The 14,926-nt window shown below is 40.3% G+C and overlaps 1 protein-coding gene across 3 annotated transcripts in view; it reads left to right on the forward strand.

The window, feature by feature from the left end:
* Positions 1-255: 255 nt before the first annotated feature.
* ddx3xa (DEAD-box helicase 3 X-linked a) overlaps positions 256-14,926 on the forward strand; it is a 41,312-nt gene continuing 26,641 nt past the window's right edge. For 2 of the 3 annotated variants that reach the window (XM_052014870.1, XM_052014871.1), the window contains exons 1-3: positions 322-640; positions 7,843-7,903; positions 11,734-11,784. In XM_052014870.1, the coding sequence (XP_051870830.1) occupies positions 596-640; positions 7,843-7,903; positions 11,734-11,784 (157 nt within the window). In that variant the 5' untranslated portion in view covers positions 322-595. Of the gene's footprint in view, positions 641-7,842; positions 7,904-11,733; positions 11,785-14,926 lie in introns of all 3 variants that reach the window. The other variant, XM_052014869.1, reaches the window with a different exon arrangement.

Here is a 14,926-nt window from a genome sequence, read left to right on the forward strand (position 1 = left end):
ACGAATTCCTTACTGGATTAACGAGTCACCGTTCATAATCATAGTCCTTCATTCAATGCACAGGAAGGATTATTTGCTGTTCAGAATGAAACACGAAACAAAATAAAGCTCCCTGGATCTGGGAGATGGAAAACAACTGAAACTTGAGGCAGAGGGGAGGAGGGACCTCACCACATTCCCACCGTTTCCAGAACCACCGGCCACCACTCTCGCGAGACAGGAGCCCGTTCCTTTAATTAGACCCGCAGCGCGCTAGGGGAAAGTCGGGCCGCTGATTGGTGGAGGGCCGCGTCACGTGCCAGGCTCCCGACCATCTTTGCGTCGGCTGGCGATTACGAGAGACGAAGGGACGAGTGCGGCAGCGACGGTGGGCTCGGCGAAACCTCCCGAAACAACGCGTTTGGCTCCTTCTGTCTGTTACACATACACGCTCTTCTCTTCTGCGCTGGCGAAACAAAACCAGAGGCTAAGCGAAAACCCTCTGAGGAGTATTTCTAATAACCCTCTTTTTTTTTTGTTTCCTGTCCCCGAGGGGGAAAAAAAATAACTTTTCGTTTTTTTCTGGTCAGGATATTTTTCTCACTTTTTTTTAGTTATGAGTCATGTGGCCATCGGCAATGTACTGGATCTAGATCAGCAGGTGAGTCACCGGCAGCTTCACTTCCATGTTTTTTTTTCCCTGGTAGCATGATGTTGAATGTTGTCGGCGTGTTTGGTGGGGGTGGGCTGGGACCCCTGTGGGCTCATTCTCCCCCTTCCTCGTTCCCCCCTCCCCTCCGGCTGGCTGCGGGAAGTCGGCCGACAATGGCGGCTTTTGTCTGTTTCGGAGCCGCCCCGCGCTGCGACGGGGAGGAGTCCTCCGATTACTTCGCGTTTAAAAGAAAACTGGGTTTTGTTCTGCCTCCCTCCTTTTTTTCCCCCTCTTTCTAAGTTGACTGGGCTCATTCTCCTCGCTTCTCTGCCCCGCGAGTTGTGAGATGTGCCGAGAGTCACCATCCTCTCAGCCGGGCCTTTGTCTGCTCCGGCCTCGTCTCGCCGGCGAGAGGTGGGGGATGGTTCATATTCGGGGGAAACCTGTCACTGGCTTTAATTTAATCCAGTTGAACTTTAACTTCAGTTAAGTGTCTTGTGTTTCCGACTAAAATGTCACTTGTTTAGAGGTGAGAATTGGTGGGTTTCCTTGTTCGGGAAAACTAAATCCTGTAATGGCGGCCTTTGTGGTGAGCTGCCAGCCATTCCTTCCACCAGCTAGTCACAGATTAAATATTTCCACGTGAGCACTGTTTTAAAACCCGTCATTTTAAAGATCTAATCTTGGCTTGATGCAGGCCATTAAATTTCCTAAAGAACCTCCTCCATTCCCAGAACTAAGCACGCTTGATATTTTAACGATGGGTAGATTAGGAAAACGGAAGGATGAATACTTGGTTTAATCAAACAATTCTATCAGATCAGTCGTTTCAAAGCCATCCATCTGACTTTCGTTGCATTCTGATCCGAAATAGGCAATTGCCTCTTCCGATTTTAAGCTCTAACTCGTGTTTTCACTTTTCTCAAATTGTGGTTGTTTGAGATTACATAACTTTCTCATATTACGCACCCCCACCAGAAAGCCTGACCTCCTTTGATAAGCTTTCAATTCTATTGAGATGATTGTCGTAGTTACAGTAGCTTGGAGTTTTAGAACTTAAATTTGTTTGATCATTTAAAATCAACCTAATAGTAAATGTGCTGATGTGGCTGTTTCGAATAAACCAAATTAATATTTATGACCGTGTTTTTTTAAAAAGCCGCTCAATTGCCAAACGTTTAAATTCAAAGAAACATTTCAAAGCAAATTTTAGCTGAATCGATTACTGTTTTCTTGTTTACTGGAAGTCCGTGTGCTAGGAAACTGCGCCATCATTGTGTCTGGCGCAGCATGTTATTAGCTCAAGCATGAGACATCTATCCCTGCGGCCACATCGAGATTTTTTTAAAAGTTCTTTTTCAAGAAGGATTGCAGAGCTATTTTCAATGTCGATAAGGTAGCTTTAAAGAAAACAATAGATGTGGAGTATCGCCTTGAAAGGGGGGTGGAGGTAAAAAATATTAAAATGGAGTTGTGTGTGATTAATTTCTGACGAAATCGGAGCGTGTTACGTGCTGGAGACTGACGGGTGATTGTTAAAAGGGCGGGGAAGGCCCGTCAAAGGTTTGTTTCCTGTAAACGTAACGAACGTGCGATGCCATTTTTTTTCGTGTCGCTTTGCGGTAATTTTTATTGAATCGGAGGCCCACGATGTAAGAAACGATGGCTTAGTGACATGAGAAATCGTTTTGATCGCCGTTGATAAAATCCAGCGATGAGGGTTTTATCTTTAAAACAACACACACTAGTCCAGTGAATGCGAATACATGAGGATCGCCGTCAGGAAGGCACTTTTAATTTCGGGGCATTATTTCTGTCAGATGTTGCTGGGTCCAGTTACATCAGTCGTGGGCTGGAATTGTTGCACTTTTCGACTTGTTCAGGCTCCCTTCTGCTAAACGGAAAAATAGCGACGCCCTCTTCAGGTCATCTTCGTTTTTACCAGTTTGCCCAGTTGATTTTTTGCTTTAAAATTAAATCTTCAATCATGAAAGTAGAAAGTAAGCGTTTACCTTAAGCATGTACACTTGTAGGATCTCCGATTAAATTTCGCAGAAGTTAAGGTTCTAAATTTGTTTTTGCAATCAGTTTGGATATATTAAGTCAATGTCACTTGGTTTGAAATTCACCAAATTTGAGTTCATTTTGGTTAGATAAACTTGCATACGTCAGTGGCAATTCTGGCAAGATGCCCTTTAAACCTTTAGGAAAAGCAAAATATCTTGAGCAATAATGTGGAAATCTAAATTCATGAGCAAAATTAGATTTTGTTTTTCCTTGCATAGGAGCCAAATATAACCTAATTGAAGCATAATAGTTTACCTTCAGGAGAAATGTACTTCTAGGGCATTGTGCCAGTGAAGCTCCTGGTGACTGCATGTTGGCCTTTGTCAGGCAGAAGTTGTTCACACACCATTGGTATGGAAATTTCTGGATTGGCAAGTGGTTTGAGAATGAGATTGACAATTCATTCATCCATCATTGTCTTTCAAAGATGTTTCATATGGAGAGTTGACAAAGGAAGGATCTCTAGGGTCAAAGATAGTTTCAGCCTAGATGTATAAAATTGTTATGTTAGAACTTTTATAATTGAATTCAAATGAGTTTATTGTAGAATACTTGAAAGAAATAAGATGGGGGCAAGATTAGAAAGTGAAGAATTAGAATAACATGGGACTGATGGGATTAAAGACCAATTTGTGGAGGGAGTGCATATTCTAGGTTGCTGACTATTAAAGTGACACAGATGTAACTTTGGGTTATAGATTTTAAAAAAGGTAATTTGAGTCTTGAATTAATGTCACCAGAACTGGATGGATCTTGTGAGAAGTAAAAGTGGAAACTGTGGCCTTGATCTTCAAATGTTGACATCAGAACTGAAGGGTTACAAACTTTAATTTTTGGCAATAAATCTGAGGAACCATATGAGGAAACTTGTTTTAAGCATTCTTGTAGCCAATAGTTGTGGTTATTTGTGGTATGGATGTTGGACAGACATCCTTGACATAACGGGCATAGCAGAATGAATGAGGTGGCTTGTAGCACTGGAAGTGTACAACAAGGGTGTTGGACCATGTAATTGTACCCTGCACACTTGGGTTAACTGGCAGAATTTTATTTGTAAATACAAAGTGCAAAATACATTTTCTTCAAAATGGTAGTTCTCAAAAGATGGGCTAGTAAAGTGTGGAAATACAACCTAGCAATACTACTTTGAGAGTAAACAACTATGCATTGATACCAGAAAATGTGGTTTGTTTCCTTCAGATTGCTTTACTGTTATATACACCAGGATGCAATGAATTTCCTTGTGAAAATCAGTAAATGGTATATTTAATAACTGCAGCAAGTGCCAAACAACTGGTGCAAAGTATAGTAGTACAAAAATAAATGTGTAAAAGTGACAATAAGGGAAGGGTTAGAAATAAGGGCTTGAGAATATGGCAGCTCCACTGGGAAAGGGATGTGAAAGAGATGATTGGTCCAGAAATATGATAGCAGTGGGGAAGAAGCTTTTCTTGAATTTGGGCCTTCAAGCTGCTGTATCTTCTATAAGGTCAAACGGTACATCACAGGGATGGGCCACGTGGCCCACAATGTCTGTGCCAACCAGGATGCCCATTAAACTAATCCTATCCGCCTGCACATGGTTTATATCCTTCCATTCCCTGTCTGTTCATGTGTTTGTCTAAATGCCTTACACATGTTGCTATTCTATCTGCTACTGCCTTCCCTGGCAGCACATCACAGGCACCTACAATTTTCTGGGGAGAGGGGTGGTGGTGGTGGGAAGATTCTTGACTATCCTAACTATGCCTTTCATAACTTTGTATACTTGGGTCTCTCCTTGGAGTCTGCTCCAGGAAAAAGTAATTACAAATTTGTCCAGTGTCTTACAACCAATATTCTCTAAGCCAAACATCATTTTGGTGAAACTTATTTGCACTCTTTCCAAGGTCTTCACATCTTTCTGTAATGTGGTACCTGCACAGTACTCCAATTGTCACCTAACCAAAATTTTAAACAGCTGTAACATGACTTCCTAACTTTTTTACTCAACACCCTTACCAATGAAGGCAAGTATACCTTCTTTACCACCCAGTCTACTTGTGTTGCCACTTTCAGAGAGCTATGGACTTGCATCCCAAGATTTCTTTGTACATCAATGTTCCTAAGTGTCGTGACATTTACTGTATACTTTCCTCTTGCTTTTCACCTAAAATGCAGCACCTCACACTTGCCTGAATTAAACTCCATCTGCCACTTACTCTGCCCACATTTCCAACTGATCTATATCCTGCATCTGTTGACCTTTTCATGATCCACAACTTTACCAATTTTTGTCATCTGCAAACTTGCTAATCCAACTACATTTTTGTCCAAATCACTTTTAGGTCCCAGCACTGATGCTTGCAGAATACTATTGATCGTAGACCTCCAGTCAACACCCATCTGTCTTCTCTGGCCAGGCCAATTTTGAATCCAGTTTATCAAGTCTTCATGGATCCCATGTGCCTTAATCTTTTGGATCAGCCTACCATGAGTGACTTGAGAGCTTTACTAAAGTCCATTCATTGCCCTATCCCCCATCAATTGTCTATCACTTCCTCAAAGCTAAATCTAGTTTGTAGGACACCACCACACAAAGGCATGCTGATTATACCTAATGAGTCTATGCTTTTCCAGATGTGAGTAGATCCTATGTAAGAATCTTTAATAGAAGAGAGAGAAAGGAATGGCTAGGCTGGCAAACATCTTTGACAATACTGTTGGCATTCCTAATGCACACACTGAAGATTGACTGAAGGGAAGGGTGTGAAGGGCTGGGCAATGTTTAGCACTCTGCAGATTCTGACAATCCAAAGCAGTTGTCATACCAGGCTGAAATGCTGCAACTCAGGATGCTTTCTGTAGTGCATCTGCAGAAGTTTAGGGAATTCTTTCTGTTTAACCTGTTATTCGGTCAGTAGCACAATGGAAAAAATAGGCCATTGTCAGGCATCCATAATAAAGATGTGATCAGGAGCAACAAATTGTATTTTGTTTGTATTTTGAATAAAAAAAAGTTGATTCTTAAATTTCATGCTCGCAGAGGGTGACAAGTATCCATTGAGGGATAAGCTGGTAAGGTGACTAATGGTACTTTGTGATGTGGGGGGGCAGGGGAAGAGAAGTAAAAAAAAATCTTAGCACAGGAAAGATTGTAGTTGTGAAAAACTTGTTAGCTTTGCCACAGTTGTGGGTTAAAATGCTTAGCTCAATCTTCATAACTCCAGTGCTTTCATGGGAGTTGTAAACTTGACCAATAGGAATACAAATCAACTGTTAGACTTTGAGTAGAAAGCAGTTTTTGAATATGGTAATGTGTAGTCATCTTTGTTTTATTACTTCCATGTACATTTTGATGAGTGAAGTTACTTGTAAAGGAATTTCGCAGGAATAGGAAACTGAGGAATGGAGACTTGCTATGGAGATAAAATGATGTCATTGGTGCAAGTGTGAATGTGACAAGTTTATTGGCAAAAGGTTCAATGCAAGGTAAATAGGATGTGTATAAGTATGCTTATCTCACGAAAAGTAATATTGAGGTCTACCTTTTGATGCCAAGAATTTTGTATGGAGCTTTAAATACTGATGTCCAAGAGAATGATAATAGATAACCATTGATTAGTGTCTTTAAGTGTGACCAGAAATCCAGTGAAAGTAAGTTTGAGGTGGGAGGAAATTTGATCTTGTTTTGGAATGGGTATGGGGTAGGCAACTGAAGGAATGACTGTGGAGTACTTAACCAATCTGTTTTTAGTTGTGTTTTAAAATATTTTAAATGATCTTTACTAATTGGTATTAGTCTGACTTGCTAATTGTGAATGTCAGTGGCTTTCATTTATGTAGAATCTGAGGTACTTTTATTTTTGGAAGGTCACAGATAGCAATGTAAAAGTTCATATAGTTTTAGACATTTTTTAGATGGTACAGTGAGGGCAATAAAAATGAGTTGGCTTTGGTCGTAATTCAAAATTATTCTGCTCGTGGAATTGCACTTCTTGCTATTTTAATGAAAATGAGTGGGAAAACTCATTTGTTCATGGCTTTGCCCTGCAGGTGGTGTAAGATGGCAGTGGTTTGTTAATTTTTTATCTATAGAATGTTTTGCATGGCAGAACTTGGAATACAAAAATGCCTTGTATAGAGAATTGACATTTTTGAAGAGAATCCTGGAGACTCTAAAACTTATGTCCTATGTCACATGTCTGGCAGTTGCTTGTTAAACCAGCATTAGTTATAAGTGGGCTTCATTTTGCAATCAAATTTGTTAACAATTAGATAAACTGACTGCTGATCAGAAATGTTCAACAGAACTTGGAAACTGAAATCAAAATTTGGTGTCGTTCATCCATTGGGGAAAGATCTGATGCCTGATTCAGATTCATTTGTATTTTAGCAAGTTGACACTGCTGTTTGCTTTGGGTCAAAAGTAATGCATCAGTGCATTTATCACTTGTAGTGATTCCTGACCCCATCACCTGCTGTGGATTTTGGCAGGGGTGGCTCTCAACAGTTGTCATTATTGAGATTGAATAAATTTGCAAATGGAGGGAAAGGGAGTTGAATCTTCAGTTGGAGCACAAATAATTTAGAAAAATGAGATTAATGGTTTCATGTTCAGATAATTTAAATCTGTGCCAGAAATTTCTCTGCCTTTTGTTAACTTGATGCAGGAGGTGGTGATTTGGCCAATAGAGAAACCTTCAGTCCTATCCAATCTCCTGTTCCCTGTGGTTTTGCAACTCTTTGTTGTCAAATTCCTTTGATTCTTGCTAACTAGTACAACTTGCTAACTGGTACACCTTCAGCAGAAACCCACACAGCCACATGGAGATTGTCCAAACTCTCCATAGCTCCCATGTCTCTGGGGCAGTGGTAGTAAATATTGTGCCACTAGGCTGCCCTCTTCATGATCTCAATATGACTGTAACAATGTCAGTTAAGTAGTTTCCAATGTGCATTCTTGTCTGAGCCAGTGTAACTGGTGCCATTAACTTCCTGCTGAGCAAATTCAATATAATTAATGGTTTTGGCTGTAGCATTTAGCAGTTTCTGGTTTATAATACTTTGGGATAGCCATAAAATTTATTCATTTTAATGAAGTAATTTGCTGTTATGATGGTGATAACTGAATTAAGTCTCTAAATGTCCATTATATTTTTCAGCTTGCTGGCCTAGACTTAACATCGTCTTCAGGTGATGCCCAAAGTGCTGGAGGGGCAGGCAGTAAGTAGCAGCTCTACTGAAGTTGTTTTGCCACACAGACCAGATGTTTTCTAAAGAAATGAAAGCATAATATATCTACTAATATGCTAAAATGAAGTTCTTTGATTTTTCTTTAGCTGAAAATCTGCATGCATTCAATTTATTTTTCAGTCTAAAAGTAGGAAATCCTGCAAGGGATATGAATAGTTGATTGTTAATTAAAAGTACATGGGAATTCTTTCATAAAACATCACTGTGCCCATGATAGCATTCAAGACGTATCACTTATTTGTAGATAAAATGGAAACAGTTAAGGGGGTATGGCATGATATAAAACCAGTACTTAAAAATGTATATAATTAGGTGGCTTCTGTTAAGTGAAGTGTAGTTTGAGGTATAAGGTCATCTTTCAATAAAACTTCATAAGATGTCAGTTGGTAGTTTTAACCCATTAAAGGAAAAGCTAAATGGATAAATGCATGTGTTAAAGGCAGTACCTTGTATCCATTTTTAGTTGAGCTAGATGATTGTATACAATCTTAAAGTCAAACAAATTCTTTTTGTTGCATGGTGTGAAGAGCTGAGGGGATATTAGTTGTAATTTCCAGGCTCTGATTTGGGAGTTGTATTTTGGGGGTGAGGAGAAATCTGTTCATTTAACACAAGGTGACCCAAAGTTGTATTCAGTTTAATGGACTGAGCACTTGGACAAATGTAACGCAAGTTCAAGGGTTTGTTCATGTCTGACTTGCCTAGTTGAATTTTTCAGTTGGCAACATGTTAACAGGATTTGCATTAACTGTAAATTTCCAGCAGTTTCATGATTTTGCATGTATGTTGAAGTAAATTTTATGACACTCTTCTCAAATCTTAAGTTGCCCTCCTAATATTGATTGCATTAAGGAAGAAAATGCCAACATTTGTCAGTATGGTTGGGTAAAATTTCAGTTTAATTTTGAAAACTTCAAGTACTAATAGGAAATGCTCTTTTCTTTGAACACAGACCAAGTTGCATTCTGCCACTTAATTTTCTGTGGTCATTTCAGAAATTTTCCTGCCCTCAGTTCTCCATGAGGACACATCTTAGATTTGCAGTGTTAATCACTTTTCTTTCTTCTTCCCCTCCACCCCCATCCCTTTGCCTGGAAACCCAGGAATTGGGTGAAGTACTAGAGTACAGATATCTTTTAATTGTATAACACAATTCTTACTGACTCCCAAGAATCCCTGTAGCCCTAAAACTTGTTCTTCCCATATGCCCATCAACTTGCCTGTGATTTTATTTTGCTATTAACCTACATTAGAGGCAATTTGCAACAGCCAACACCTTTGGAGTATAGGGGAAAACCCCCATGTGATGATGGAAAAAAGATGCAATCTGCACTTGCCCAGAATTCAACCTGCACCCCAGGAATGCTGCACCATTGTTGCTATAAAACTGAGTTAACAAATTGAAGCGCTGTTACATCCCAAGAGGTCTCCCATTGCATCTAATTGTGAATGGGCAGTTCAATAGATGGCCTTCCAGTACTTCCCACTCGTTGTGGGGCCAGCAAGTGCCTAAAGCCAAGGCTGTAGCATATGCAGCTTTTTGAACAGCAGTGCAGAGCGGATAATCTAACTTTTTCCAAGATCTTCATCTTGGCCAGTTTCATTAGCAGAGAGCACTGTATGTTACACGCTCTGGGGTTTAGATGACACCTGATAGTGAAGACTTGCTCCAGGATTGGCTGGGTCTGTAAGTGAATTGTTCCTGTGCATGCATGGCTTGGGTGATTTTTCTATAGGTTTTGGGTAGATTCCAAAGTATGTCCAGTCCCCAGAGCAGCACAAATCCAATCTGGCTAAATACTACCCTAGCAAGTGCCAATCATCAGTGAAGTGGTGTTGACTGTGGTATCAAGTGGTTCTTGCTCCTCAATTGCTAGCTTAAATTTTGTCATTCAGTGGTATTAGCATTGAGTTCCTGTGCCTACCTTAGGTGTTGTCACTGACCAGAAATACAATTGATACAGCTATATAAATAAGCCCCGAGCAGTTGAGGTTGGGTATCCTGCAGTAACTAGCCTGTTGATGTCAAATCTTTTTGCAATCTACATAAAACATTACTGCACAGGAACAGGCCCTTTGGCCCACGATGTCTGCCAAACATGATGGCATAAATCAGATGCATGATGGAATATTCCATGTCCCTTGAGTGTTGTGCTGTTAACTCGGTTCCACACAATCCAGGACACAGCAATCTGGCATCCCATCCACTAGCCAAGTATTGACTCCTTCCTCCACTGGCATATGGTGAACTGCAGTTACTCACCCAGGCTACTCGAATGGCATTTTCCAAATCTGCATCCATTGCAACAAAGCAGGCATATGGGAATACCAGCATCTGCAGATTCTCTGACAAGTTGTGCACCCTATTGATGGGGAAATCTATCACCAGTTTCTTTGTTGCTAGCCCATATCCTGACCAAGAGCATCAGGCATACGCTCAGAAGGGCTGCAGGGTTCAAGGAAGCTTAACACCCCCTCTAGTGTGTGGGGAGATACAAACTAGCCTTGCTGGTAATGCCCAGATTCTGCACACCTCTCTCTTCCCTCTCCTCTTCCCTGCACCCCCCAAAAAAAAATTGGTTCCTGACTTTAGTAAAAGACCTGGTCCAAAAAAGGAACAAAAGGTCTGAATAATATCCAATTTGGCATGACAAAATAGATGTTTTCACTAGTGGGAGAATCTTTAACAAGGGTGGTAAGGGTATGTAGCAATTTCTTGGAGGGTGGTGAGTCCTTGGAATTCCCTGTAGAATTGTAGAGGTAGATTTTTGAAAAGATTGGATTGAGGGACATGGGTCCAGAAGGACTTGAAACCTGGGATAGATCAGCTGGGGGAGGGGGAGGTGGCTGGGAGGAAAGAGAAGATGCTCTACTCCACTGTGTAGGAATAGAATTTGGGATGGCAGTGATAGCTGAAAATCCATTGGTTGCATTAGCCCAGCTTAAGCAGTGGAAGGAACATTCCACCTAAGTTACTCACCTAAGTGTTGGGCAACTGCTACAGCCATGGCAAAGTTGGTGGAGCCAACCACGTCCAATTTGAAGTGGAAGCAATTCATCCTTGAACATGAGAGTCAAAGATCTTTTGCAAGTTAATGCATCCTGACCACCTTTCCACTGGGCATAAATGTATGAATATTTTCTAGTTACATTAGTTTTAACATAATCTCAATGCTAGTCATAGTCTGCTTGCCTTGTACCATTGTACATATTAATTCCTCACTATGTAGCTGCTGTGTGCACCATCCACAATATCCTGTAGATGTCTACCTTTGCTATGCCCATTGTAGTCCCTTTTGGCAGCATTATACCAATAGCAGATTCTCCAAGTTGCACACTTTCCTGAATGAAAATATTCCTTCACTGATTTAAATTCTAGAACTACGGTAAACATTTTCAATGTTCACCTGGATTTTCTTAAACCACTAAGGCAGATGAAATGTCTAGAATGCATACCTAATAGTTGTTTTGGTGTGAGACTAAGTTTTAACTAAATATCTTCGTTGCTGACGTTCTTTTAATTTTTGAATTACTTTTCTCTTCCTGTCTCCAGATCTGACACAGTAACTTCTGTCTGGGTGAAACCAAACTTTCGGCATTGTCAAAGGATAATTTTTCAAAAGCTGAATAATGTTTTGGATGCAAGCAGTTGCTCTTTCTTGATCTGAGACTGGGTGTAAAATTTGATCTTTCAAGTTGGGAATTGTTTAAAAGACAATTGAATAATTTCTGTGAATTAACACTTTAGTCACGTGTTGGATGTTTTCAGTGTTGTATCTATTTCCCCTTTTTTTTTTTAGAAGGTCGTTATATTCCTCCACACCTGAGAAATAAAGAGGCATCCAAAAATGGTAAGTCATGACATTCTCAGAACTCATCTTGAATGACTCATGGAAATGTATTGAATTCACTTTATGGCATTCCACTTGAAATTTACTTGGAGATCAGGTATTGTGGAGGGGAGGAAGAGGGTGTGCGCACACAGCTGGGAATTGACATTTGTACCTGAAATTGTCTGATGAGATGTATATAAAAAAAAATATTGTGACTCTTTTGCTTGTAGCTAGATCATTACTTGCTTTGGATTGTAAGGCATCTTTTGCTCTTACTAATGTTCTGGTTCCAATTAATATTCCATTATCTTTGTATTCCACTAACTTCTTGAATATTCATGTGGCATTTAGAGGTTTTTCATTTAACAATACTGAATTTGAATCTGTCAATGTCTCAGCTATGTGCATTTGTTACTTTCCATATCAATTCTTGTGTTAACAAACTTTGTCAATACAAGTGCTCCAGTTTCCAAAATGTTAACTAAAATTGAATTCTTGCCTAACTTTAAAGTTGGCATTACTCAAGATGAGGACAAAGTTGAAGGCTGGCTTAAACTGCAGGGTAGTTTGCTAACCAATCTGCACAAGAGTTCCAAATGCTTGATCAATGCCACTGTGGGTGATAGGGTGAGGAATATTTCATTATGCCAGCGTAGCTTGAAATAAAACAATTTGAAGCAGCTGTTGTATCCCCATTTTACCTAACAACTGGCAGGATAAATCAGTACCTGTGGATAGAATTGGAAGATAGACAAGCTAATTGGAACTCGAGCCTTTTAGGAAGGCAAAAAGCATTTCTATGATGGGTAATAAAGCACATGGAAGGGGTAGTGTGTACAAGTGATCCAGTCAATAAGTGAAATTGAAGGTCTTGTCTGAATGCATGTAGAACATGCTCTGAGACTACACATACAAGTATCACCTGGATCATTGGCAATATGGTTACAAGGAGACTACAGCTCAGAATTGAGTATTTGACATTTTGGTAGGGTGGGCAGAAAAAGGTTGGAGTTAATCACTCCATTCTTAATGTTGAGGTAATTGTAGGTGTGCAGAATTATTGCCTCAAGTTTGACATAGCACAAGATGGTAAAACTTTTTATATGAAGTGGGATCTATTAACATGGAAAGAGGATTGGTTAACCAGTAGGAGGCAGAGTTGGGATAAATGGGTGTTTCTCTGGTTGGCAATCAGTGGTGAGCAGGATACCGCAGGGGTCGGTGCTGGGCTTGCTGCTGTTCATGATGTACGTCAACAATTTGGAAGAGGGAACAGTGTAGCATATCTAGGTTTGATGCCACTAAATTGAGTGGAAAAGCAAATTGTGCAGAGGATGTGGAGAGTCGGCAGAGAGGTTAAGTGAGTGGGCAAGGGTCTGGCAGATGGAGCACAATGTTGGTAAATGCAAGGGTCATCCACTTTGGAAGGGAAAAATAAAAGATTAGATTATTAAATGATGAAAGATTGCAGCATGCTGTTGTGCAGAGGGACTTGGGAGTGCTTGTGCATGAATTGCAAAAGATGGGTTTGCAGGTGCAACTGGTTATCAATAAGGCAAATGGAATGTTGGCCTTCATTGCTAGAGGGATTGAATTTAAGAGCAGGGAGGTTATGCTGCAACTGTACAGGGTACTGGTGAGGTGCACTTGGAGTACTGAGTGGAATTCTGGCCTCCTTACTTGGAGCATATACTGGCTTTGGAGGCAGTGCAGAGGTTGTTCACCAGGTTGATTCCAGAGATGAGGTGGGTTAGCCCATGAGAGGAGAGTGAGTCAGTCGCCTGGGACTCGCTGGAATTCAGAAGAGGGGATCTTGGCATATAAAATTATGAAGGGGATAGGTAAGACGGAGGCAGGAAGGTTGTTTCCACTGGTAGGTGAGACTTCAACTAGGGGACATAGCCTCAAGATTCAGGGGAATTGACTTAGGATGGAGATAAGGAGAAACTGCTTTTACCAGTGTAGTGAATCTGTGGAATTCTCTGCCCAGGGATGCAGTTGAGGCTACCTCATTAAACATATTTAAGACACATTTTTACATAGTAGGGGAATTGAGGGCTAAGGGGAAAAGGCAAGTAGGTGGATCTGAGTGCATGGCCAAATCAGCCATGATCTTATTGAATGGTGGAGCAGGCTCTATGGGCCAAATGGCCTACTCCTCCCATTTCTTATGTAGAATCAGTTTGGGTGCAGGTAAGATGGTAAGGGTGATCTTATAGGCCCATTAATAGCTACACTGTAGGACTATATAAACTGAAATAATGGATGCTTGTAAGAGAGTGCAATAATTATGGGCAATTTTATTATGTTAGACAATCCTTTGGGCAAGGATAGCCTTGAGAAGGTCACAGTATACTTGGATGATTTCTTTGAGCATTGAGGAATCAATTTGGGGCACAAACATTTTAGACCTGCTATAGTGTAATGAGATGGGATTGATTTTCATAAAGATTCCCTAGGAAAATGATTTTGGCATGGTAGTTCTGGGTTCAATTTGAAAATTGAATCTGAAATTGTTGAAGGCAATTGCAATAAATTCCAGTTGACTAAAAGTGGACCAGTAAAATGGTAGATTAGTATTAGCAGACATTTAAGGCAATATATTATAAATTCAGGTATGTTCCAGTAAGGAAATGTCCTGAGAAGGATGTACCACCCACAACTAAAGTTAAGGATGTTGTCAAATTGTAAGAAAAGACTGTTAGGACAATTGGACAGAGGATTAGGAAATAGAGGATAACTAGAACTTGAGGAAAGATGAACAGTCAGAGCTATGTTAAAAGGGTGGCTGAAATAAATGTTGCTCCTGTTGAAATTAATACTGGAGAATTGAAAATGGTAGGGATACTAATTTGGATTGATGTCCATAGTAGAAGACACAAAAAACAATGAGTTATGGTCAGGGTATATTACTACAACCACCTTTTAGGGGTGGGGAGAGATTTTGAATGGCAGGGTAATCTTGAGGGGCCAGGTGGCCTACTGTTTTGTTGCTTGGCTGGTCAGGCAGCATTTGTGGAAGACTAAGGAGCTACTATTTTCAGTTGAAGACCCCTGTGAATTAAAAGCAAGTTGTCACATTTCTTGATCCTCTTGCTAGAGGAAAGTAGTAAGGAGACTAATGAGGCTGAAAGTTGACAAGTTCCTTGGACCTGATTAA

Source organism: Pristis pectinata, chromosome 4 (genome assembly GCF_009764475.1).
Source record: "Pristis pectinata isolate sPriPec2 chromosome 4, sPriPec2.1.pri, whole genome shotgun sequence".
Lineage (NCBI taxonomy): Eukaryota > Metazoa > Chordata > Chondrichthyes > Rhinopristiformes > Pristidae > Pristis > Pristis pectinata.